This window comes from Aquila chrysaetos, chromosome 17 (genome assembly GCF_900496995.4).
Source record: "Aquila chrysaetos chrysaetos chromosome 17, bAquChr1.4, whole genome shotgun sequence".
NCBI classification, from domain to species: Eukaryota; Metazoa; Chordata; class Aves; order Accipitriformes; family Accipitridae; genus Aquila; species Aquila chrysaetos.
In genome coordinates this window covers 13690614-13717657 of record NC_044020.1, presented here as the reverse complement: position 1 = coordinate 13717657, position 27044 = coordinate 13690614, and the positions used below count along the sequence as shown (strand labels likewise).

At 41.4% G+C, this 27044-nt stretch overlaps 1 protein-coding gene across 30 annotated transcripts in view; it reads right to left on the bottom strand.

The window, feature by feature from the left end:
* CACNA1C (calcium voltage-gated channel subunit alpha1 C) overlaps positions 1-27044 on the bottom strand; it is a 448320-nt gene that overhangs the window by 121475 nt on the left and 299801 nt on the right. For 18 of the 30 annotated variants that reach the window (XM_030040277.2, XM_030040276.2, XM_030040273.2 and 15 more), the window contains one exon: positions 4002-4092. In XM_030040277.2, coding sequence (XP_029896137.1) covers positions 4002-4092 — 91 coding nt within the window. Of the gene's footprint in view, positions 1-4001; positions 4093-6099; positions 6175-27044 lie in introns of all 30 variants that reach the window. The other 12 variants (XM_030040267.2, XM_030040270.2, XM_030040271.2 and 9 more) reach the window with 1 other exon arrangement.

The window sequence follows — 27044 nt, the reverse complement described above, 5'->3', positions numbered from 1 at the left end:
TGACAGGGATGATATACTGTGGAAGTTGTGGGATGCTTTTCAATGTCCTGTGGAACCGTACAAAACCTTTTTCAAATTCAGATGCCTGAAAAAGCTAACACCCATCTTAGGAAGGGAATTACTCCCTGCCACAGCTCTCCTGATGGCATCAGAATTACACCAGGAATGAATATGAATGAGGGGGGGGGGGGTGGGTTTGTTTTAGTTCTAAGAAACTGGATTTACACAATAAGCAAAGAGATATTAGATGTTAGATTCTTCCTGAAACTCCTTCTGCTGGTTTGAAGACTGGCATTGCTCCAGACAGCGCAGCTGATGAAGGCAGTTTCTATAGTATGGATACTATAGAAATAAAAGCTTCTTTGAGACAATTCATCAGTAGGAGATAGCTTGTGTTTGAGAGGTACTCTCCTGGTCTCACATAGCATATGTCTCTGTGGAGCTGAGAAAGGCTGTCAGGGAAGATCTCCTTTTCCAAAAGGCACGCTTGAGCCTGGCTTCTCAAGCAGATCTTTCTGTCATTCACAGGCTCAGCCTTTCAAAGCTCTACAGCTTTTTATAAGAACAGAAAGAACAACCAGTAATTCTAAGTTATATTCAATAAAAATGCTTTTTCTTTCAGTCTCCTGGGAACCTTTTTTCCTTTTATCATGAGCGCATTCTGATGGCTAGCTCAGCCTGTAACCATGGTGGTGGTGCTGTGGTGGTTAAATGCCCTAGCAGTCTGATGCCACTAAATAAATAAATACATTAGCTTTGACTTGCAATCTCCCTGTTGCTTCAGTCATGTCTGATTGCAGCTTGCCCAGCGCAGTCTCTGCCCTCTGAGAAAAAATGTGTATAGCAAGGCAATGGGGACTCCTGGCCACTAGGTGATTTTAGCTGGCTGGTAAAAATGAAGACTCATCTGAAACTCAACAATCAAACAAAAAACTTGTTTAGCCATTTCAGCCGTAAAAACAAAATCTGGAGGGCAGATGACTGCTCAAAAGTCTGGGCCTAATCTTCAACTAGAGTAAATCAGGATGGCATGACTATAATTATTAATGCTTACTCAAAGTCACTAGTACTAGATGAGGAACTTATTTGAAAAGCTCAGCTGACTTCCCACATGAATTATCTCTATTCTTGAACACTGGGCCAAATTCTGATTCTCTTAGTCAGGTTTCAATAAAAGAAAATACTCATTCAAATAAATTCTTGCTTACATTTTATATGTTCCAGCAGGAATGTTGGCCTATGGGGGGTTTCAATTAGGGCTCAGTGAGAAGAAGAGGACTTAATACTTCTAGAAACCAGGAAAGCTGCCTGAGTGTGTGATACAGTAACAAAACAAACTAGAAAGGGTTCCAAGCCTCAGAATCAAAGGCAGATCTGAATTTACCCATAACTAAGGAATTCGCAGCTCCACAAGTTTGAAACAAACATTTTACAAAAGCAGGAACCATTGGCAAAATTTGTGCCTCACTCCAGAATTTCAAATACAATGATACAGCCATTCATTTTCCTGGATGAAGGAGCCTATCCATCTCTTAGAGATGAAAAGCAATCTGAGTGAGGCCTTGAGGATCCTAACTGTCCTTGGGTAAGGGGTAAAAAAACCCCTCTCAATAACAGACTTCAATTCCCTTACTATACATCACCCATTTTCAAATGAAGTGGAAAGTAGCAAGGAAACTCTTTATCTCTCCGAATCTTACATGTCCTGCTCTGGTGAAATTTAGGGCCCTGTTTTAACATTTACAACGTGGGAAGAAGAAATGAAGCTCTGTTTTCCTGTCATTTCCCTATGTCTTCTTCCCTAAAATGTGTTGGACATAGCCATCCCTTCTCCTAATGCTAGGAGTATAGTGATCACCATGCCAGACCACACTACTGCCATTCTTATGGGGGAACATTGGGCCATTTTAAGTAAACTCCATTCTAAGTCATGATTACATTTAGGGTTGGGTTTAACTTCAGCTCTCCTGGCCACATTACAGCTAAGATAATTATGTTCTGCTTGCCAAAATTTCCAATGCAGTTTCAGTGCAAAACAAGCTATCCCTCACACATCTTCTAACACACTTGTGCCCTTTGTTTTTAAACACCTGTCACATTTTACCCTGAAGGTGGCTGAACTCTAATGCTGTGAAAACAATCCCTGCCTTTACAGTTCATAAAGTGCTTTAGGATCCTTTGGGATTAAGGACATTAAACGACTGCAAGCTATAATATTAAAAATATATGCAACTTTATAGTAACAGTTGCTATTGTTGTTGGCACTGTGTAGCACCAGGGAATCCATTGTGTTGGGAACCATAACTGCAGAATAGAGATGGTTCTCCAAATTGGATCCAGCTGGAAGAAGTGGTCACATATCCAGCTGCTGCTTCCTGTAATGCGACAAGAGCACAAGCAAGTTGGTGGGGTGCTAAAGGAAGGGCTACAACTGCCTCAGCACCATGAATAGATCTAGCCTGGTTCCTTCAGAAAAGAGTTCATAATCTAAACTAAAAGACTCAGCACGTAGGCAACAGCAGGCAGGTGAAGGAAAGCTATCACAAATAATTTCTCCTGGCGTTTGTAAGCTGCTGGCTGACACAGGAAAGCAGATTGAATTTACAACATATTCCACATATCACATCTTGTAATGCAGATAAGATCTCCTCCTCTTCAGTTTGTAGAGAGGACGGCCAAGGGTGTGTGTGGGAGATACAATCAACATTTACAAAGTCATGAAAGTGATAGATAAGCTGAATATGGAACTGTTGATCACCAGATCTCACAGTATTAGAAGGAGAGGACAGTGACTGAAAGTAGTAGTAGATCAGCTTAAAACAGATATGAGAAAGTACTTGTCTACACAGCAGGTAGTGAACTTCTGAAACTTGTTGCCACAGGAGATTGTGAGGGCAGACAGCCTTAGTGGGTTCAGATAAATCCATGGATGACAGGTCCATAAATGACCACTAACAGCAAAAAGCAGAAGTGTGCCCTCTAACATCTCTAATCCAATAAGCATGAATTTGGGAGCAGTAAAAGGGGACTGGAAAGTAGGAAATGGCCAGGCTTGCATACTTGCCCTCCTGTCACTGTCAGGACCTGAACACTGGGCCAGCTAGACCACAGGTCTGCCAAAACAGAGCATTTCTTATGTACTTATGATGAGCATTTGACCAACACTGAAGGGCTCAAGGTATGCCCAAAGACAGGACAGAGCCTCAAAATACTCCAGCATGGTACAAGCTATAGCACTGATATGCTTAGCCCATTTTTCAAGGAAATTTGGAGGGATTAACGTATTCCCCCCCAGCATAAAGTCCATTCTTTCCAAGTCATGCAAAAAGGAAGAAAGGACTCCTCTTACCGATTGTTGCTCTCTTTAGCATCTCTTGATGCTAAAAAATATACCCTATAATATGGTATTCCATAAGTGCCATCTCATACATTCTTGAGCATCTCCATTAACTACAATGGTGCAATTTCAAGGAGGCATTACTCCCTCCTAACTGATGCATTTCTTTGTCAGTACAGTATTGTGTTCAGCATTTTAAGAGTGTAATTCAGGCTGCAGGATGGGAGATATCATCCATGTGTTTCTATTACAAGACACTGTAAAGTGTACAAGAATCATTAGAGAAATTAAAATAGACCTATCATTTCCACTTTTTGGTCTACTTATACTGGATTTGATTATCTATCACCAAAGAGGAATTTTAAAATAAGAACACTGTTATCTATGAGTTCTTCTTTTAGCTATTATGCAAAACCAGATCTGCTTATCCTGGGCATTCTGTGCTTTATTTACATCTATGTAAACCCAGAGGCTCTCCACTAATGTCCAGAGTGAGTTTACATTGCAATTAAGATAAGAACCAGGATCAATAGATCTTCTGCACCCTCTCTTTTCACCCACTGTGGAGTTTTCTTCCCCTTAAAAAGCCTGACATTTGCCCTGGCTTTAACCCACCAAGCTCAATCCAACCCCTACATATATATATCTGTGCATATGTACTCACGCTAGCCTAGCACCGCAGTTTTCGCCTTCAATATCTGCTCCAGGGACGTTGTCTGTGTTCACGGACTCGGTCTCGCTGGTGGGCATGCTCACTGTAAGAGTCAAAGGGAAGAAAAAGAGAGGGTTTGCCATTAGAACCTGGCACATCTATTAATGAATCACATGAGTGAAGGAACTGCTTTAATGAAAAGACCCTCAGCTGCAGCTCCTGAGGATTAAGCAACTTGCTTAGCAAGTCTACTGCCTTCCTGCACAGGCCAGGTTGGGCAGGTAGACTTCAGGAACATACACAGGTTACTCAAATGCTAAAGAAAAGTGAAGGAGCAGCTGCTCTCTTTCTTTCAGAGTCAGTTCCTGGAAATCTTATGAATGACAACCATTGAAAATTAGAGAACCTTGCAAAGCCAACAAGAAGCTTTTGTTTGATTCAATGGAACACTTTAAAAAAATGCCCCTTTACTTGCACCAGCCCAACCACCTCACTGCCCTCCCCAATCTTTTGTGTGATGATTAGAATACAAAGTACCAGATTGACATGTATTCAGACAATGGCTTCTGTTAGCCTGATAGCAAGTACCGCATAAATAATACCGATTGCTCATTTGTCATACACTAACTGTTAATATGTTTCAACCTTACACTTATGAACTGGACCTATAGTGATAAGAGGGGAATTCAGAGTCTCTGACCCATTCAGATATTAGCAACAAAGGAGCTAATGAACATGGACTATGGTGGAGATTTTATGTTGACACTGACCAGCTAAGAACTGAACAGAATCTCCTAGGCTTTTACAGAAGTATCATGGAACAAACATCAAATGAAAGCAACCTTAGCTGTGAACCTATTTCATCTGGATCCAAGGACCTGTCACATATTCTATCTGTTATCAAACCTCAATATTTTATTTGCTTCTACAGGTCATAAAAAAAAAAAATCACCATTTCCATTCCACCAGGTGCTCCTAGCTCCTATAAGAGCTCTAATAAGTCCTTAATACATAATCATTCAATATAAGTTAGGGTAATGGATAGGATCCAATATCTGTCCTCTTCCCTCCTCCCCGCTTTTCAAATACACAAAACAAAAGAAAAAATGATACTTAAAACTGAGTGATGGAGGAGTTAAACAGATCTCTCAGATGCCTGGTAGAACTTCAGAACATGACCTGTATTGACAGCTGGATATATATCTCGGATGAAACTTGAGAGCATGCACTATTAGCTCTTAGAGAGCCTTCCAATAGCCTTTAAGAATATGTTACTCAATACTAAGAACATATCTATTTGTGGGTCCTTGGAGTAAAAGGAGGCAATGTAGAAAAAATAGGTTCTGCATTTCAATTGGGCAGATGTTTAATGGGACATGGTACCAGGTCTTCTTTCAAAAGCTAGAAAAGTATCAGAAGGTTCTTCCAAAGAGTTCATGGGTTGCTGCTTTGAAAACATTATGGTAGAAATGTCCCTCAAAATGAACTATCTTTCCTTCATCGCACCCCAACAATTCACATGCCTACAACACATGTCTTAGGAAAACTAAAGTTCTTGTGCTGTGTTCCAAGGACCACATGAAATAATGAGCTCTTTAGCACTCTTGACATAAGTATGAAATGTTGTACTCTAACGGTGCCTGTTCCTTTACGAAGACTAGATGTTTTAATAATCTTGCCTATTTGGAAAGACAAATTAAGGAATCAACTGAATTCATATTTTGATGTACATGAAACAGTCAAGTAAGCTGTAGGAAAAAACAACATTCATAATTAAAATCTTCAGTCCAGACCAAGCTCTTCAAGAAAAAAACCCAAACATTGATATTTCGCAAGTCATCTTTGAAGATGAGGTAAAGCACTTTCAAGACATATTTGAGCTTATTTGCAAATGGAAAACAATTTGGAAGACATTAGCAAGAGAGTGATTTGCAGAGCAGCTTATTAGCTTGAGTGCATGAAGAGGACACTGCACAAGCAATAGAAAAAGCAAGGCACGCACATGCAGAAATACACAAAGCTATATTATATGTCAGTCTGTATAGAGATATATAGACATACACACACACGGATACACGCAGTGTGGACACAGAGTGCAGTGGAACATTACCATGGGTTTCTGTGGAGTGACTAAACCAAGCAAACTTTCCTTTCTTCTTATCAGGCAAGCCAGCTGGAGTGCTTCCTTTCACAGACAAGATGGTCAGTGTCAAGTACCAGGAACAAGACATCAATAGAGAACATGCAGCCAGTGACAGGCAAAAGAAAAAAACAAGGAACTCAGCTTACACATGACATCCACTTCTGTCTGAAAACTTCATCATGTGAATTAAAAGTACAAAATGAAAAACAAAGGTATACGGAAGTATGAAATATCATAACAGATCTTCAGAGAATAACCCTTCCTTGCCTTCTGCTCTTTTTTATATCTGGCTTCTGAGAACATGAAGCTGCTGAATTTAAGTTTATGGGTCAAATCCTTTTTCCAGTGATGTCAATGGCAAAACTCTTCTTGTTTGACTGTCTGACCTATTGAAATTGATGAGACTAAGGCAATCACAATGTGTCACCAGGTTATCCCCTGACCCTTAGGGTAAGAATCTGGACTAGCTTATTTTTGAATGAGGTTCCTTGGCTTTCTTCCTAAACTGCTCCAATACCTAGCAACTCTTTCAAAATTGTCAGAGCTGCTAAAGGAAAGTTGTCGGGGTAATCACATTTCTCTGTTCCTCCCCATCTCTAGAGATTAACAACCTTCATCCAGCACTCATATGTATACTGCCTTACCCAAACTAGGATACCCCTAGACTATGTCTCATGCTCTCCATTTGAGTTTACATGTAGCATTCACCCTCTGATGCCCTCCTGCTGCATGGCTTTTCATGGCATTACTTAATGTTGATCCTCTGCCTGTTGTGCACAGAGCTCCTCAGCCCACGCAGATCAAAGGTGCATGCATAGAGACATCTTAGAGCGTACTTGGCACTTCCCTAATCTTACTGTTGCAAAAAGCCAAATTTAAGTAAAGTGAGGGATGCAGGTGCAGTGGCACATGGGCTGAAGAGACTCCTGTGGTTCAGGCTAGCTTGCTGGCACTAGCTCACAGGCATTTATTACACTGCACTGATGGAAAATGTTAAGGACAATAAAAAGTATTAAGATAGTATCAAGTATTAGAGGAATGACGGCCTAGAAGTTAAAGGTCAGGACAGATGGGAGATTAGGACTGTATTCCCCAATGTGGTATGCTCTCAGCAGGGCAGTCACTTACTTTACCTGACACCTCACATCCCCTTCAATATCAGGGGATAATCATGTGTGCAGATGCTGTGAGGTTTATTCAGGCCAGTTAACAAATCCTGAAAATAGAAGATGTTGCAGAAGAGTTGTGTATAAACTGGGCCTGAATATGAGAGGAAGTAGACCAAATACTGCCCAGATGGCTATGTTATCTGACTCGGTTCTCAGAGACACAGACCTTGTGCCCACACTCTGGCTCCAGTCTAGAAACAAGGCAGGCATTTTTTGCAGTCCGGGTAATTAATTACTGGAACCATGTACCAAGAATGCGGGTGGTAAATCCACCACAGGAATGTTTTAATCAGGAAGAGATGTTTTTTTCTAAATGGTGGGCTCTAGTCCAGACCAGAGTTATGTTTAGGACCATGGTATACAGACTATGCCATCTCAGTGGCCACTTCCCCCCTGTAATTTTGGGAGCTGAGAAAAAGGCAAGAAAGAGGCAAATGCAGATTTCCTCCCACCTGGGCACAAAGTGACTTAGCAGTGGAAATCCTGGTGCCTTGTGTCCTGTGCCATGTGTCAGTGACTTATGCAGTCTTACAGGAGTGGTTCCCTGTCAACTTCAAAAAATCCAGTGCTTGTAACCAAACCAGAGATCCCCAGAGGTCGTCGTTCTGCCAGGCATAGAGGGATCCCACCTCCCCACTTCCTGGCCTTCAAGCAGACCATTAAATCTTCCATCTACCACATATTTTGCATTGAAGGCACTTCAGTGTCCAAACTGCAGCGTGGGCAAGGCAGCGATTGATCCCCATGCATACTATTCAACTGCCCACCTCATACCTTAAGGTATTAGGTCAAGCAACTAAATATCAATGCTGTATATAGCTGACTTGTTGACAGTAGAGAACACCTCTGTCCCCACGCTTATCCATCCTAAGTGACAGCAGGTTGTCAAAGGAGTGAGAAGGCATTTCCATTCAGGCAGTTTGCCTTTGCCTGACTACACCAGGAGCAGCAGTCCAGCTAACAGGGCAATGAATACACAGAGTGGGCAGCTTGCATCAACCAAACCAGTACAGTGAACCACTAACAACAACACAGGGACAGGTCCCATAGAAGATATTACATATTTCACAGAATCCTGGAATGGTTTGGGTTGGAAGGGGGCTTTAAAGATCATCTAGTTCTAACCCCTCTGCCATGGGCAGGGACATCTGTCACTAGCTCAGGTTGTTTAAAGCGCCATCCAACCTGACCTTGAACACTGGTGCATCCACAACTTCTCTGAGAAACCTGTTCCAGTGTACCTATTCCAGAAGCAAATCATGGTGGCTTTGCTTTCATGGGAATCTCTTTTTTTGGATTTATCATCACATCCATAATTCACTCTGGTTGATGAAATCTCCCATTAGTTACATATTCTCTAGGTAGCATAGCATAGCAATTTTTTTGAGAGGGAAGTGAAAACTTTTTAAAGGCGTGCAAGTATCTTATGGTTTCAACAGAGCACAAACCATAAGGACCAGTAGGTTTTATACTCTACAGTTGCTTCTGAAGCCTTTGTGCTTCTTACATCTTGCCACAGTGTGGCTCATCTCTGAATGTAGACTTTTTCTCCTGGACCACCTAAACTCCAATTTCACATTTCTTATATAGCATTCCTGCAGCAGCTAAAGCAACAACAAAAGCTACGTAGCAGCTTCCTTAAAAACAAATCTGAAAAATGCTTCATGTTATGTTAATTCTAGCTCTGAGGCCCAACAGACAGAAATGAGGACAAAGAGTCTGCAGTCTGTGACTGGCTAGACAGACAGATGTGCAAGACCCTTTGAGAGCCTCTGTTCCATGTCACTGGCATGAAGCATTGATACCAACTCTACTCTTGCACTAACATCTGCCCCTCCTCCAACAAAATGCCCCAGGGACATGCAATGAATTATTAGATGGCAGGTTGCCAAAAGACAGCCAACCACCAAAACAGAAAGCTGGCACAAGCAAATACCCTTCTGTGTAGCCCAGAGATAATTTTTCCTTTACGCGCTCAGAGAATAATATTAGCTCCCAGTTCAGAAATATCATTACCACTGTTGCATCTTGCATTTATGACATGTTTGTTATCTCGGCAGTGGTAGTAGTTCTAATATTCAGATTTATCTCTCTGGATTACATAATGTTGCCACACTTGTTGCTGAATCTCACTTCAATACTGTGACAATTTAAGATCCTGAGAAGATCATGCCTGGGCAACGGGTGCCAAGTTCCACAAACATAGACAAAGCATAAACTTTTCACAGATTTTAATAGGATACGTTACTACATGACTTTGCAGATCTGTGCATTAGTTTTAGAACTGGGTATGTCAGAGGCTATTCACATCACCTGACTTCACATCTCTGATTTAGCTGTTTGAGTTAGGCTACAGAGGCAGATAGATTCCTATCACAGGTTTTCTGAATGCCATACTGATGTCTCTCTCCCTCAACCGTATGGACAGGCTGGGCATTTACCTTATGCCCTTGGGTTAGGTACCTGACTTGAAACAGTGTGACTATCCAACAGTATGTTCATTCATATTGAAAAAGACCCGTAGTGGGTTTTCAGATTAAGAAAAGCAACAATACACTCGATTGTTTTTTCTAACATGCTCACTTAGACTCCAATTTCTCCAACACTCCAATTTCTACTGGTATTGAATTACTTTGCAAAATATGGGTCTAAATAACCCCTTTTGCCCACGCTGGTATTTGAGGTTAGAAGGACCTGACGTCACTCTACCACCATTTCACCTTATTGTGTCACCTTGGCCGTATCACCAAGCCTTTCTACATATCTGTTCAGTTTCTCTAAAAGGGGGATTATAATTCTGCACTCACCTTGCAAATCTCTCTGAGATCTGCAGATGAAACACATTACAATAAACGCTAAGTACTATAGTTATTACTGATGCTAATGTCTCCCAAGCGGGACTCTGCAGAACTATAAAACAAACCTAAAGAGCAAAGAAGTCCTGCGAATTCTCCGGCTGGGATTTAAGATTTCTTTCTCCATCAAGCACAACAAGAATAAATTGCAATATCCAGGCTGCTTCCTTTAGCAGAATGTGCATCAAGTGAATGACTTTGTCTCCAGTAAAAACCCTGCTTCCCATGGTGCCTTTCATGCCCATCATTTCATGAATGAGTCTATGGGCAGCTGTCAGAGTATCAATCAACTCATATTTTTTTGGTGGAGAGCTCTTATTTTAATTAATATGTGAATATTGCCTAGCTTTCCTTTTCTCATTGCCTGTTTTGGAAATGCTGCACTCATTCATCTTATTCATTAACTTAAATAAGATACAGCTTTCATTCTGCTACATGCATACAGTGTCTTGGGAACAATCAGTGAGTATGTTCTTAAATGCAAGCAGCATGCAGAAAGTAAAGTGTGCAGAGGTAAATGATTAGTTTTCTCTAGATATCCTGATTTTGTCAGGAAAATATACTAGATATGACTGGGGAACTCTTGTGTTTTCTATTTTGAAAAGGAGTTCTGCAATAGGAAGGCTTCTATAGGAGAAGAGGAAAGAGAACTTGAACTATATGTAGGATCTTGGTGGTTACATGCCTCCCAAAGTTAGACAGAATGCATCAATGAATCTAGCACAGTAAAAAAAATCAAGAACAATTGTGAAAATACTTGGAAAATCCTTACCAAGGGCTCAGAGGCCAATGCTCATACGAACAGTATTATACACAATATTACATTAAATACTCGTAATATATATACTTTGCATAACCTAATTTTGTGTTACATACAAATGACTGCAATTGCAAGGAGAGAGCTTGATTCACACTTTCACTCAAGGTCAGCCACAGAACTTAAGATAGTAATAAAGAGCCATGAAGTGATTGCTGGTTGTATCCACTTCAGTGAAAAAAAGAAAAAGGCTTTCGGTAAAAAGATCTTTACACCAGTGAACCAGCAGCAAAGGTGCTGCAGCTAGCACGTAGTAACAAGACCTGTCATTACAGTAAAACCAGGCTGGGCATTGGACTACATCAGAGAAGAGTGATGCAGTGTAGCACTGTTTTTACTGAATGGAGTAGCAGAAAGTAGGAGCATTGCCAATACTGAGATGGAGTATAGTATCATCAAACGTTTCATACACAGATAAATTATATACTTTATAATACAAATTGCAATGTATATCTTTTATATAAACCCCCCTTTGCTTTGACATGTCCTCCTCCCCTTCCAGAGTGTCACCATATGCACATACACATCCTATGATGGTGAGGGGATATAGCCATGCGCTAAGTGAATTTATACCATACACAAAGAGGAACAGGAGAGATAGCGGCATGTATCAGTTGTGCAGGCATGTGATTAACAGGTCTGTCATTACCACGTGCAGATCACTGCACACCTATGAATGCATTACCTTGCTACTAATTAATCTTCCTGGGACTTATTTTAGTATAAGAAACTCCTCGGCTACTTTAAACAGCTGCAGTTTTTCTTCTTTTTATAGCAATATTGACAGTAATATGCTGCGTTCCTCAAATATTTGTTCATTTCAGCTGGTGAGTGGAAAGCACATTGCACAGAGGACCACGTAACGGGCACAGTCAAACTCCTGGCCCTACCAAGGGACAGCCTTTGCAAGCCTCACACATGTTCTGTTCTGTATTTGAAGGGAAGAATTTAAAATCCTCTTTGCATTTCCCTTCCTGAAGGGTGAAGATATTCTTTGCATAACCTGTGGTATCTCAAATGTCTTTTAAGTACAGAACGTAGGACTCACCCAGACTTTATGGAAAGGAGTCTAACTCTGCTAAAAAGGACAAGATGAGTAGTCTCCCTGGGTAACTGGTTGTACTGCTGAGCAAACTTCTAAGTCTGCAATAGGAGTCCATTCACTGCAGAGTATCTGCCTGCAAGTGCAATGGAAGTAGCTCTCTTAATGCCTGTGGCTGAAGAAGGACAGATGGGCTGGGTCACAGGGTGACAGAACTGCTCCCAGAACATATCTTGAAAGATATCTCTCTCCTGAATCTGGATTCTCCTATGACATCCTAAACTGGTTTTCTTGTCTGATAAATGACTTGTATTGTTTGCCTTGTTAGGAGCAACAACTAATGTGCCAAAGTGCAAGGCATTTACTTGCCAGTACATGGTGTAAGTTTCTGGTGTCAGTCTAATACTTTTTAGCAACCCTCTCATTCCCCACAGAATTCTGAAGCAATTCATTAAAAAAAAAAAAAAAGAAAAGAAAGAAAAAAGGAAAAGTAAAACAACTGAGGATCTATGACTCTTTCAACAGTATTTTGTGATGGTAAACAAATCACAACAGCACATTTTGAATGGTTCTGCAAGATTTCTCTTTCATTCTTTATGATTTTTAGCAGAGGAAGGTAGGACAGCTGCAGTGCCATCAAATGTGCCTGAATCTACCCTGCAAAATGCTACATGGGCACAACAAGCAGGAGCACCTCACTTGAAAACCAGAAGGATTCTATTATTGCAGGCTGGTCTGGCAGGAGCCTTAGAAATGCGGGCATGAGAGCTGCAAACACTGTAGATAATGTGTTGGGAAGTGATACAAACATTGATCATGAACAAAATAACTAACCACAAAGAAAGTGCCCTCAAGACAGTAAAATCAACAACTAAAAGAAAAAAAACCCTCCTGCTTTGATCCTTTTTGTCCCTCTAATAATCATGGCGCTATTCATATTTTGCTTACTAGCACTGTTATTAATGAAAATAACCAGCACATAAGTTTCAAGCACAAATGTGGTTTTAAAGCAGGCCACGTGTTTCCTGAAATTCCTGTGCATGGGGGAACTTCTGCGCCTGCCCACCCATACAAATATACACCTGGGTGGTGAACCAGTAACTTTGATGAGGATCTCTACTTCAGCCAAAGCATCTTTGTTCTTTCAGTTCACAGTCCTGTGAATCTGTCTTCCCTGTAGAGTCCAGGAGAAGCAAAAAAATTACAGAAGCTAGTTCCAACTCTATCTGCTTAGGGCATCAGAAACTCTCTGGTGAGTGCTGCTTGCCACCTAGACTGCTAAGCTTCAAAGTGACTGAGATGCAGCTCTGGCTGTTTTATGACATTCCTGCCTGTCACAAGCCATTTCAAGGTGAGTGATGCCTGAAAACTCAATGAGTGGCCTACAGTTTGTGAGCATGTAAGAGGATATGTCAGGACAGCAGGAACTGTTTGGATAGTGCAGCAGGTGGGGAGCCATGCCTTGGTAGCTCGCAATGGACATCTTTCCCAGAGGGAGCTCACAGAACCCTGCAGCCAGGGAGCTTAGGCAGGAATTATGCCAATGAGAAGGTAGGTCTCTCTGAGGACTATATCTGGTACAGAAGGAAACTATTCTTCTGGAGGCTGGCCCTTGTTGGCAGAACATCACAAAAAAAAGTAGAAGTGAATGTGAGGGAGAAATTGGGCTGTATTATTTCAAAGGACAGGCAGGGCAACTGGACAGAGGCTAGGCCATGGGTGAAGGGACTGTGGGAAAGAATAAGTGACTGAATATTTTCATCTGAAATACCACTCTGCAAGCTGGAAAAGTAGTGTATGCTTCCTGCATCTGGGAAGACTTAATTTAGGAGTGACTTCCTTAAAATATTTAAGCATTAATATTATCAAGAAAAGAGAGCAGCAAGGCCCTGTCCATCTGAGCAGTCCCTTTGCACAAGCAGTGCCTGACAGAGATTAATTCTTGGCAAGTGCAGACATTTTCTAATAGCAGTATTCATGTGGGATGTGTGAGAAGGCTCCTGGATGATGCCTTCCTTGATGGTAAACAATCAAGCAATTCAGTTCACTGATTGACAGGTACAGCAACACACACATCAGATCTAGGTCACTCTGGAGCCAGGGCTGTGTGAAAGCACTGGACCCCTACAGTTGCATTCATGGATCGCACTGAACAGATTCTATTCAGCTTCATGATCTGAAATGGAACTTACCTATCCTATTCTGAAATGTGCATAACATTCTGTTTTGAAACCCTAGTCTGCTACATTTCTTCTGTGCCTAGTAAATAAAATGCTTGTGATTTTGTGTGCTGCTCCTGCATGTGGTGTTCTTTCAGACACTTTTGCTAACATAATGACTAGTCTGATACTAGACACTATTATCACAATATCACATGAGTCAGAAGCATGAGACATGCTAGCTGGGCAGGCTCTGTGTTACTGTGCAGCCAGGAGAAAAGCAACGAATTGAAGTTAAAGAGTTTTGCCCTTAAAGTCAGCTTGTCAAACCTGTAATTAAAGCTTTTATACCTCTTGAGTAGGGCATTGAGAATAGGTCAATTACCCGGAGCCAAAGAAACAGGCATTTTATAGTGGCCTTGAAATAATAGATTCCTAGTTTGCAAATACTTCTAGCATGCAGGAGAGTGAGGGACTGATAACAACAGCTTGAGCTAAGCTTAGTGTGGGCAGGTGTTATGCAAGCTTCCCTCACACAGCTGTGTTAAAGCAAGTCATTCGTGACCTGGCATAGCCCTGTTATTCTGCTCGTGGTTCTTCAAACAGCTAGATAATACACTTACATTTTGATCTGCACATCTGTGAGGATCCATGCAGCTCTGCCACTGCATCCTTGTTCTGATGCTTAACCCTTCTGCTACTTCAGCCTATGGACTTTAATGTAGTTGGTAACATCCTCATCCTGATCTCCAGTGACCCCCGTGTTACCTATCCTTGGGTCAACTAGAAGACCTCTATAGTTTGCACTTAGAGGGACATGTCTGACTGCAGTCCTTCCTCAAGTGGACAAGAAGTGAGATTCATCATGTTGTGGTTTGTGAACTTTGTAAATGGAAATGAGGATGTGAGCAGCACTACGAACACCTGTGGGCCCTAAAGCTGACTTTGAATTTAGGCCTCAAGATCTGAAAGGCCAATTCTCTAATCTGTTGACTTATCTCTACAACCATGCTAACTGTATAACATGCTGTAATCAGCAGGCAGACTCAGTGCAACAGCTATTTTCAGTTTGGTTCCCCAGTTGGAAACATTTTCCTTCCCCCGCCACCTCTCCAGGCTTGATGTTGTTGATGAGATAACTGGGATGGAGAGACCTGCTTTTATTCCCAGGAGCAAATACAACCAGAGATTTTTATGCTATTATCAGACTGTACTGGAGTGGATGTGAAGTTTCTCACCCAATAAGCAGAAGTGAGCAGGCACAGAGAGAGAGTGTGACTGCTGCTCCCTCAGCGCCATGCCTGTACCGGGGTCCTGCTGCAAGCTTACCAGGCTTCCCACCAAAGCGCTGAAAAGGCCTGGGTGCCATTCACAACTGGTGGTTCTTCTCAGCTGCACCAGCACTGGCTATCAAGTCGGTAACTTATATACTAGTTCAGCTGTGTAATGTCGCCCAGACTCCTTCTCTCTGAGCTCCGCCACAGGAACATCACAGCTCCGCAGACCTCCTGTCAGCTACAGCTCATTGCGCCACTCGACCGCACTGCCTTCACAACAGCAGGGTCAGCTTTCTAACTCCACTTGCGTTTAAAACAAAATACTATTATCTTTGCCTTCTTGTGTGCTTGCTCATGAATCAATTTAAGAAGGTGATGGACTACCTGAGCTACCTTGCAGCCAGGGGCAGGGAAGGCGGAGGATATGACAGTTTCCGTGGGAGAGCTCTGCTAATGCACGCCCGGCCTCCCTTAGCCTGTCCTGGTCTCTTAGAGGCTTCCCAGTTTGACCTCTTCTCACACAGAGCTCTTGGTCTGGGCCAAGGAATACAAGGTCTGGGCCTCAGTATTTATCTTCCTGCAAATGAATCTTCAAGTTACAATATAAAATACATAAAGGAAGAAGAAGAGATAGGTAGATAGGTCATGATGAATACACACCTAGACCGAGGGGGGAAAAAAGCTCATATCAGAACAATTTCTCTTACAGTTGGTCCTATCGCATTCTTCTATCTACCAAGACCACTTAAGACATTCAGCTTACAAGAACTATATTGAAGGTTCTAGTTGTACTAAACTTTTCCTACATGTCTTTGGACTAACCACACTCAGTTGCCTCTTCTGAGGCACTGGATGGCATTTTTGACATCCCACTTGGGATATGTCCTTCCGACTATCACACTGCAAGAGTACAAGCCACAGCTGCTATACTTGATCTGTCAGTCCACAATGAAGGTCTTGGGTACCATGAAGTGTCTAACTTGGCATTAGATGAATATGTTTAGGCAGCTGAACCCCATCTATACTAGCTTTGGTTTTCTGTAAAAAGGAGGTGCATACACATACTTTAATTCATGTATACACACTGTGGCTTTGATCTCAGTTGGCAATACTGTAATACAACTAATTCTCACCCCCAACAGTTGTTTCTAACTCCAAACACATGCTCCGTGTCCCTCAGCTACCATTACTGAACACCACAGTCTCTCTCCTGACAGTTCTTTATACCACATTAAAAAAAATTCTCGGGGTTTCAGCTGCTCTCAGTCCTGCTCACCAATGCTTTCTTCTCAATGAAGAGACTCTTAAGGCTACATCTGCAGTGATAACTGATTTTCAAACACTGATCACAGGTCATTCTTGCTGACTTCAGCAGGAACTGCTGAATACTCCACAGTTTTTAAAACCACTTTATAAGTGCCCTTATAAAGATTTAAGAGCACATTTTAGGCATCTAAAATAAAAAAAAAAAAAAAAAAAAAAAAAAAAAAAAAAAAAAAAAAAAGGCCTTGCTGTATAAATACTCAGCTTGGGGGTTTGTGGCATATCTTCCTAAAATTTTCTGTGGAGATCCTGGTACTGAATGCCTTCTACACCTTTCTAACCATGCGAAATAAAGCACGTTCAAACCGTCAGAAGCTATGGCAGTGGCAGTTTTCTCACAGACCGTTTCCTCTAAGTCCTTTCTTGAGAAGTGGAATCACAATGTCAGTGGATAAATCTCGACAGCTTCAAGAAGTACTTCCCAACAGGGCAGATAGCGATTAATTTATTTGCACAAAGGTATCTTCCCCAGCTATATAAACAATAGATTCCCTCTAAAGCCTTACCTTCAAAGATATTTCTCTGTAACATGTTAGTACTATAAGAGGATTCCTACATCAACATAAGTCTCTCTTCCAGCAGGCAAAACAGAGGTGTTATCTCACCAGGCAGTCTTTGCTAGGGAAATAGCTTTTATAGTAGATAAACTTAATGCCCTATCAACATTAATGTCAGCCTCTATATGCTGTAGCTGGTCACACATCACTGCTCTAGCAGTTCTCAGTGTAATGTTGTTTGCACTCCAGGTTGCAAGAGTCAGGGAAGGGAGAAGCTGGAATAAAATAAGTTGAACACCACAAGCCAGATCCTCAGTTGCAAGAGAGCAAGAGCACATGTAGATCACCACAAAACTTTTTCAGTCACAGAGGATCTTATAGGAAGAGTTTTTTCCCAGATGTGAACTACAGCAGCCTGGGACCTTATTTAATTTAGGTACCTTTTGATGCCCGCAAGAGAGTAAGAAGAAAAATTGAGCCTGCAGGCAGAAATTAGCACATTCTGGAGTTTGGCACAGAGATTTGGTAGATGCTTATTGCAGTGACCCTTTCAGGGTCATTTAATTATCTCAGAGCTGTCACTATTCACCAGCACTCACTCAAGAAGCTGGCTGCTGGAGTCAGACACATGCCTGAATTTGGCCCACCTTCCCCAAACTGAAGAGTTACTTTGCTCTACTTTCTAGAAATGCTTTTCCTGCTTCACCAAACAATATCAGGCCTTCTGTTCTATGTTGGAACAAATTACTGCAGAATTATAGATTGTAACATTGGCCACAGCTTTGTCCTGAGGCTTCCTGAATATCAGCAGCTTTTTCTTCTTTTGCGCTCCATTCAAACAAAGGAAACAAATTGTTTTTTCCAAACTGTGCTTTGACATAAAACACAGGCTTGAGCTAAAATGCTTCTGCATCTCGTTTGGTTAGATAGGATATACCTACCCTTGGCAGTAACTATCAGCAGAGGAAGGGGAAGAAGGTTTTCAAATGGTTGCCTGCTTTTTGTTTTATGATCAAAGCTTCCTTTCAGCCAGAAAGAGAAACTGGGAAGTTGTGAAATCTACAGAACAATGAACCTAAATTCTGCTTTTTAATAAAAGCTGGGTTGTGAAATTATATTACTAATAAAAACCAAACTTGTTGATTAACTTACACAGAGTGAACCATCCATACATTCAGGGGAACAAGAAAATCGTATCTATTAAAGTTATTAAGATGATTACAGTGAATTCCCAGAGAAGGAAAATAGTTCAAAACCACCCTGATCAAACCTGTAAATGCCTTATGTGATACAATCCAAGGTCAAAATTCTAGTCTAGAAGGCAGAGAATTGTGTGAGAGACACTGGCACTGGGAGTGTGGGTGACCTTGAGAACCTTGTTTAGCCTTCCTGTGCCTTTTTCTTTAAATTAGACAAAAGAGCCCAGAACAACATTTCTCCAAATATTAACCTGCATACATATTTTAAAGAATCAATGTTGTATATGAAGCATTTCTAAGCATAACTTAACCCCCAAATTTTTAATTTCACTTTTTTTACTGCTTCCTTGCTTTTTCACTCACAATAAAAAAGAAAGCAACCTGTGAAGATAGTCAGGAGGGAAGTCTACTCTCAGTTTTGGTTTTATTCCAATAGGAAAAAGTCAAATGTTGGCATCATAGTTTTGTTGACTTTGATGGAATATGGGGCAAAAGTGGAAGCAGAATCACCCTAAATGATCTTTTTTTTGTTACTTCAGCTGCACATAAAGTTACACAATGAAAATGACACTTTTAAATGGCACCTTTACTTTCTCTCACCTACAGTGCTGAGTATCGTTGCCCTAGGTACTCTGCTACCGCAGCTACCTACAGGGTCACTATGAAGCCTCACAAATACTTTCTTGTTCTTTTCTGATATATGTTGTTTTATATCCTTAAAAGGAAAAAAGTTTATCTGGGTCTGATCCCACATTTCCTTAAGTACAGTTATGGAAGCAAAATGCTTCTAATGACAGTGGGTCAAATTCATGCCAGATACAACTGCATTTTAGCCAGTGGAATTACGCACTGGGCAAACAGTACTATCTGGACTATTCAGTCCTGTAAGCAATTTCAGATCCCAAATATCTCATGCTCTCCCTTTGGTGAATGACGATTACACAATATTGAAGTCATGTGTGAGCAGAGAGAAGCCTCTGGCGCATCAAGACCTCACACCGGGCAGCATTTTCAAGTGCTGACACTTGCATGTTTTGTTACTGACCTCAGATGAAACAGAAGGCCCAAGTCCTTACCCAGGCAAAATCCCCAGCAACTTCAGTAGGATTTTTGCCTAAGAACTGCAGGAGTGATTCAGCCCAATGTGAGAACTAATGTCCCAGAAGCTTTTTCTAGGCAGCACGCTAATTATAGACTCAAGCTTGACATCTGTAGCACAAACCCATGCAGCATTTTGCAACCTGAGCTTCTCTGTGAAGAAGAGAACAACCACACAACAAAACCAAAGCTGACTTATCATTTACAAAGGCCTTTTTGTAAGTGTCCTCAAACTGTAGTATTTATATTAAAAGCAGTGTATAAGCTACTTCAAAAGATGGCAGAGTAGAAAAATGCCACTGGGACTGTTTTCTACAGAGCATGCATTGGGCACAGCACACAACTGGGAGTTGCTGTCACTCCCGTCCAAGCAAACCACATTTTGGAACCTCAGCAGCCGAGTACATGGAGTTTTTTTCCCCTAGAAGAAACTGGTGGTGCAGTGAACACCAAAAAGCACTTCTTCTGTCTCTCTGTCTCCAGGTGAAAGAGAATAAATCTATCACAGCTACTAAACTCCTTGTGAAACACCTATCAGGTGCCCTTGTGAAATACCTACAATTGTTGGCACTGTAGCTAATCTTTTTCTTAGTTACCAGACAATTATTTTCCACATCAGTGGACAATGATAAAAGTAGATGACATTGTGCTTTCTTCCTCTTTAGATGAGGTTTTGACAGATAATAAAGTATTTTACAACACTGGCTTTTATTTCCTTGTATTTACGCATGGAAAGCAAAATGCAACCAGGTTGTATGATACCGTTCTAAAATCACCGACTGGTATTGGAGGAACTAAACTGATAAACGTTTCATTTTCCAGCCTGTGCCTCTTACAGCTTTTGCTTAGATGATCTTAAATCCCATGTGAGCACCCTGTGGTTTTTTAATTGCTTTTTGAGAATAGGCAAAAATCCTCTGAAATATCAAGCTGTACGTGCCTGTCAAGGGGTGGTTGCCCATGTCCTTCCATGTGTATGTGAAACATGTTGGGACAAACTCTGCCGATGAAACTAGAATAAATCGGGGTGAACTGACTTGCTGTCAACAGACAAGTTCAAGTGTGTTTCAAGTGCATTCTGTTAAACAGGAGACAAAAATTAACTCAGTACACCATCTTTTTGCTCGTAGAATAAGAAGACACGAGTTTCAAGGCAGTAATGGTCAAGACTGAATTTAAAATAGACATCTTGTAAATATACTCACTCATTTTCCTCTCTGCATCTTCCATGTTAATTCCCTGTGTACTTACCCATTAAATTTCATCATAGAAAATGGACCAAGAATTTTTAGGCCACCCTGAAATTTTAGCCTGTAACCAAGTCTTTGAAAATCCTCTTATGTACTTTCTACCTTAGACATTATCCCACAGCACCATGTTATTTTTTCAGGCTGAAAGTAGTAAGCTACTTCTTTGTCAGTACACTAAGCACATGATTCAGAGGCCAAAGAACAAGCTGACATATGAAATTACTAAATGTAAAAACTGAACATGTTGCTGTTCTTTTATCTTGCTATCCTGATTACACCTGTACACAAAACTCTCTCTAGCCAACAGCTTCAAACTGCTAACTTTCCCAAAGGGTTGCACAGGATTTAGTGACAGCTTTCATTAAAGTCAACGGAAAGTATTTGGTACATAGGCTCACTGAAATCCATGGAGTCTCCTTGTGGTATATAAGTTGACTTTGCAAAAGGAAGTCAACAGGAATTGGATAGATAAATTCTAAAATGCCTGAACTTCTAGAGAAAGGTGGTCATGCTTTTATCCCTGTTATGTAATAGAGTCAAACTGCTACTGGAGCTCTTGGGAATAAAACCCTGTTTGGGCTGAAATTACTGAGGCTTCTATTTCTAGAGTTCTCAAATTCTTCTCTTCTCCCGTTTGAACCACCAGCTCTCCTGTTCTCATTTCTGGCCCGATGTTCAGAAGCACAAAGGGTTTCCATGAAAGACACAGATTTTCCAAAAGTTGTAACGGTCCAGGAGGTCCCAGTTCCTTCTAAAAGTTTTAATTTTGCAGCTGAAAACTTCCTCCCTGTCTCAAAATCTTTTCTCCTAGGGAAGACTCTCATAATCAAATACACTCTACTACCTAATCATGATTAGTGCTGTTCACAAGTAACACTGGTTGTAGCAGTGAGACGAAATCCGTGGTCCACCAAAAAGTTAGGTTGCAGTTGATTCCTTATAGGTGGTGAACTCCAATCTTAACAAACATTTCCAAAGGTCACTAAGGCACTACAATAGGTGCTCTGAAGGTGAAGATTCAAGACTATTTCTTTTTAAACAGCTTAGTTTTTTACGTATTTTAGAACCTGCCTGAATTTCTGTACTACTTGTTTTCAATTGGGCATTTTCTATTCCCACTTTAACTGAGGCATAAACCTGCATGTAGAGTCAACCCCCTTCCCACACCTTTCATTATTTAATTTACTATCGGGAGTATTGTTACATGCTTTTGATAGGGAACACATTGATTTGTACTGTTATTTTTCTGCTGTGTTACATGAAAACCTGATTATCTACAGCCATCAGTCCCATTACAATAGAGCCCTGGTGTATGATTAGACTTTAAATTTTTGTAGGGTAAGCTGCTTGCAAATCAGCTCTTGAATTTACAGTACTACCTTGGATACGACTTAACTAGAAAAATGAGTTGTCTTGAATCACAGAATGCCTTTGTTATCAGATCCCAGGCCAAGCAGTGGGCTCTGTTACTTTTAAGGACTCAGCTGACATTAATGTGGTCATACTCACATTACAGACAGCAGCACCAAATAGAACTGAAATAGAAGGAAACAGAGGGAGGGCAAAATCTGAGCAGTCAGAAACATCAAATTACTTCTCCCTGCCCATTCACAACTTTTTCCTGACCCCAGTGCAGTCAATGGGAGTTTTGCCAATTAATATCAATAGGAGGAGAATCTGGGTTGGACTGAGGTTTCCTGCTTCTGCCCACAGCAACACAGATGCATTCCAGACCACTCTCAGGAAGGAAAAAAAAAAAAAAAATAGGGGGCAAATTCCCAGTTACTGTGGCAACAGGAGGGAGGGGTCTCTTTGCTATCATGTAATTTTGAAATTCAGTAGCTGTTTTGTGCCATGACATGTGTTTCTCTCCTCTGTCAAATTAATGCTTTCTTCCCATGTGGAAGGCCCATCAGGGAAAGAGCACAGAAGAAAACCATCAACACAAACAGCCCCCAGAAGCCTTTTCACATTTCCCACCTCACATCTGCCATAATGGCAAAATCATGTTTGCAAACAAGGAAAAACTGCCTTAAATATGTACTTCCCAAAACACAGAGAATGAATTCAGCCTGCTCTCTGAATGCCCCTCAATGCATGTGAGAGACAACTGGCAATAAACTGCCTCAGAACAATGCCAGGACCTCTGCTATGGAGAGCATCAGCTAAAGGCTGCACAGATTGTCCGACTCTGGCTGCGTTTATCTTCCTTTCTTACACTTTCCTCCACTAAGGTCCTCACTGTTGCAGTCTTGTTGACCATTACATTAAGGGCTGTAAACACCCAATGAGACTTAGGGCAAGGTTTGACAGCTTCAGGAAAGCAGTAGCAAATATAAAATATGACTGATAATGCCCTAAGGACTGAGACAGGCAAACCAAATGGGGATGCAAGTGAATTTTTCTTCCCTTCCACCTTGTGTTCCCTGTTTTACAGGAGGCAGTTCCCATGCTGACAGGCAGGCAGCCCTCTCTACAGAGCAAGACAACAGCAAAACCTACCTCTGCAGCCAAGGACAGAGAAGAGACTGGAAACATATGTTCTCTGTGTTTGGGATGATTCAGTTGAGGTAGACTACCCAGGTCAGAGCCCAGATGGTATAAACTGCTGAATCTCAGAGTTTACATTAGCTGAGAATCTAGTTTAAAAGTATATTTTAATTAAACTCCTGAACTCTTCTGATATTCTTTATAAAAAACCCCAAACCTCCAAACAATGTCCAAGGGGAAACTGAGGAAGCAAAAACCGATGTCACTTCTTTAAAGTAATGCTGTGAGTCACTGTCAGAGTTCAGGCAGGAGCCCACATCTCCTGAGCATCAGTACAATACAACCGATGCAAAGGCAACCCCTGAAGTTTACCGAGCTAAAACAACAGCTTAAGGAGGTCTGAACTGCCTTGTGCACTTAAGGAAACTGTTATGTGAACGTCTCAGGGCTGATACCTTAAAAGTCAACATTGTTAATTAATTAATCACTGAACAAAGTGTGCTGGAAAGGGGGACTAACACTGTTCTGTGGACTTCAGGACGTTGTACTAGAGACAGAAGGCAGTGAGCTTTGAAGAGCACTTGAGAGAAAAGCACACTGAAGCCACATATGAGGCAACTGAGCTCTTTCAGCAAGAGCTAAACACGGGAAGACAAGGAAGGCATTGGAGCCTCAGTGATGGAAGCTCAGCACTGCCAGTAGGTGGGATTCAAATGCCTTGGGGGCACTCAAGCCAAAGGGATTCCTGAGGGCATTTACAACTGTGCCATCTGTCCCTTATAGTGGAGCTTATTTTGTAGATGGTTTTTGGAAGAGAATTAATACCATCTTTCTCCCTCAGTTTAACCCTACTGTGGTGATTGACTGCCGGCATGAATGCCAAAACATTCAACACAGTAGATAATACCGGCCCCCCCGCCAAACCCCAAACAAAACACCCCGTCACTTACTCATGGTACCTTTTCCGCGGTATTATCTTAAGCTGAAGCCATTAAGGAAAGGGTCTCTACTTCTCGGTTTGATTTTGTTACACAGTGTTCATTCAACCCATTTTCTAGCAGATCTACCAAGCCCCAAGAGCAGTACAGCTGCAATGTGACTCAGCTTCAGGAGAGCAGACAGGCCTTGTCAGAGATGGTTAGTAAACTAGTCTCCAGCACCTGAGTGGGTTGAGGTGGTTTTGCAGAAGCTATGTTCGTAGGCAGTAGGATAAGCAAGATGTGGAATCACATGGGTAGGTACAGTAAGTTTACCAGGAGTTTCTTCCCGAGCTAAGCGAATGAAGCGAGTACGACATCTTAGTAGAGGATGTCTGCAAGCTATTTGGCTTTCAAAACACGTTGTCATTTGTCATGTGAATAAAGATCGAAATTCAGAAATACCAAGAAATACAATAGAGCTTAAACAATATGGTACCTGCAATTGTGCAAAAGTAAATACAACAGCCTACTGCAAAATAAAAATGAATGCGATTTATGAAATACAAAAGGCCAGAGTGTAAGCTCCACGTCTCTGCTGGGCGGGGGCATTCATCCAGGTATTCTTATGGGCTTCGGCGAGGGGGTGGAGTGTTGCTCTTTACCGTCTGTGCCCAGAGGCTATTTGCTTCCTCACCAGAGGATGGCAGCACAGAGACCCTTTCCTTCCAGAGTCCGAGAAGCCTGTGGCGGGAAGGCCAAGGTGCAGCACTGGATAGTACACGAAAGCTAGAAGAAGGGTTAATTTGGCATTCACAGATGCAGACCATAGGTGCTAAGAAGAATACTGCTATCAACATCCTGCTCTAGATGGGGCACGTATGTAATAAACCTCATGGAGTGACTTGTTTGCTTGGTCTCTGGTATTCTCTTGTGCAGGGACTTCTGTTAGCATGACCGTTGTCCCCAGTACGTGGCCAAAATCAGTCCACAGCCTTCCTTCATATCCTGAGCAATTCGTCTCAACAGAGGTGTAATTATACTGTTTAGCACTAGGCACTGCAGACACTTGTTCCCAAGCCTGGTCTGTCATGTAACAAAAACAGATAACGAGACCCAAAGCCACAATGTCACAGAGAATGATATGCTGTGTACTAGGGACTAGTCAGCAACCACTGCCCTTAGACACTTGGAACCAAGGGCATTGAAGAAACTGTATTCATTAATAGCTTGGAAAAGAAATAGGTAACCAGTTACTTTGCTAATAGTATGTAACTCCATCATTAACAGCCAGCTGCGAGAGACCCTGGACAACTTGTCAGAATGCAAGAGGACTAATTTTATAAACCATGTCTTACAAAACTCACTTTATTAAACTGAACAGGAAGAACTGAAAGCAAGCTGAAGATATGTTATCTTTCAGCTCTCTAACATCACCACCCATAAAAGGAGCTTCTTAGCTCAAATGTGGATTGACCCCACCCCACAGCACATGTAATGAATCTGCATCTGACATATTCTACAACCCTTTTACCAAAGCAGCATTATTTTTGTGTTAATTAAAAAGGAAAAACTTCAGATCCGCTGGTAACCAAGGCAAGTTCTCATCACACTACCTCACCACTATGGCTACACTTTTCTTTAGCAGGCATGTCCCTAAGACGAAACATGATAAACATGACCCAATTCCCACTGAAATCAAGGGAAAGTCTCCCGGTGACTTCAGTGGAGTTGTGTGCAACCCAGTCCTTGGCCTCCCCACTCAGGTATCATCTAAGTTTAACAACCAGAGCCCATGCAGTAGTGGTTGTTTTTTTTTTAAATAGAGAATCCTGTCTACAAATATATTAATTTAGATCACCAGACATCACCTTCCATATATTGTATGCCACAGAACAGCAAATTTTGGCCATGAATAATAAATTCATTTCTTAGTGATTACTGAGGTTAAACTGTGAAAGTAAGCTATATGCCCTATGAAGACACCAGGATAAAAATCAAAGTAACCTGATTTGGGGAAAGTCTGAGCAAGTCACCCCAGTGACTTCTTCAAGTCCAGATACCTAAGTATCATGGGTGTAACCTGATATTAATGACCCCACATTTTTTTTCTATAAGAACTTAAATGTTCTGGCAGCAACAGGGAGTCGTGCTTACTCCCCAAAAGATCATGAGCAGATACAAATCTTGCTTTACTCTGTAGACACAACTTTCCCATGTCTAATCTTCCTAATACTAGAATATATTTTTCTGATTGGATCATCCCATGGATTTTGCTTGTTTGGTGGGAAGGGTCATCTCTACGGAAATGTTTCACGTCTTCTCTTCCAAAATCAAACTAGGAAAATGCACATTTCTGTAATGAAAGCTAAGAGTAGAGCCATTGTCCATTGACTGTGTAACTGTCTAAAGGTTCCAATTCTGACATTTCCCAAGTGCACAACATGCAATGATAACTGCCAGGTGTTTCTGAAGTGTTACACAGCCTGTATTGGTAAAAGAGGAAGTGGAAGTAGAAGATTCAATGAAGGTAATGAAATATAGTGAATTGCTGCTTTCTTCAAGCCCTTTCTTCTTCAGGATTTCTAATAAGAAGAGATAGTTGGTGAATCCTCACTTTGCACAAACATCTTCTCAACTCCAGAACAGAAGAATAAGAGGTAGTTCCCTTACAAGAAATGTCTGAGACCTTAATGTCAGTTTGGCAAAAGCAAACACAATTCCACTGATTTCAGTGGAGTTACAGATGGCCCACTTAATGTACAACAGGGTCGATATGTCCCTTCTCCCATAGTGTAGCACTGCTTTGCCTAAAAACC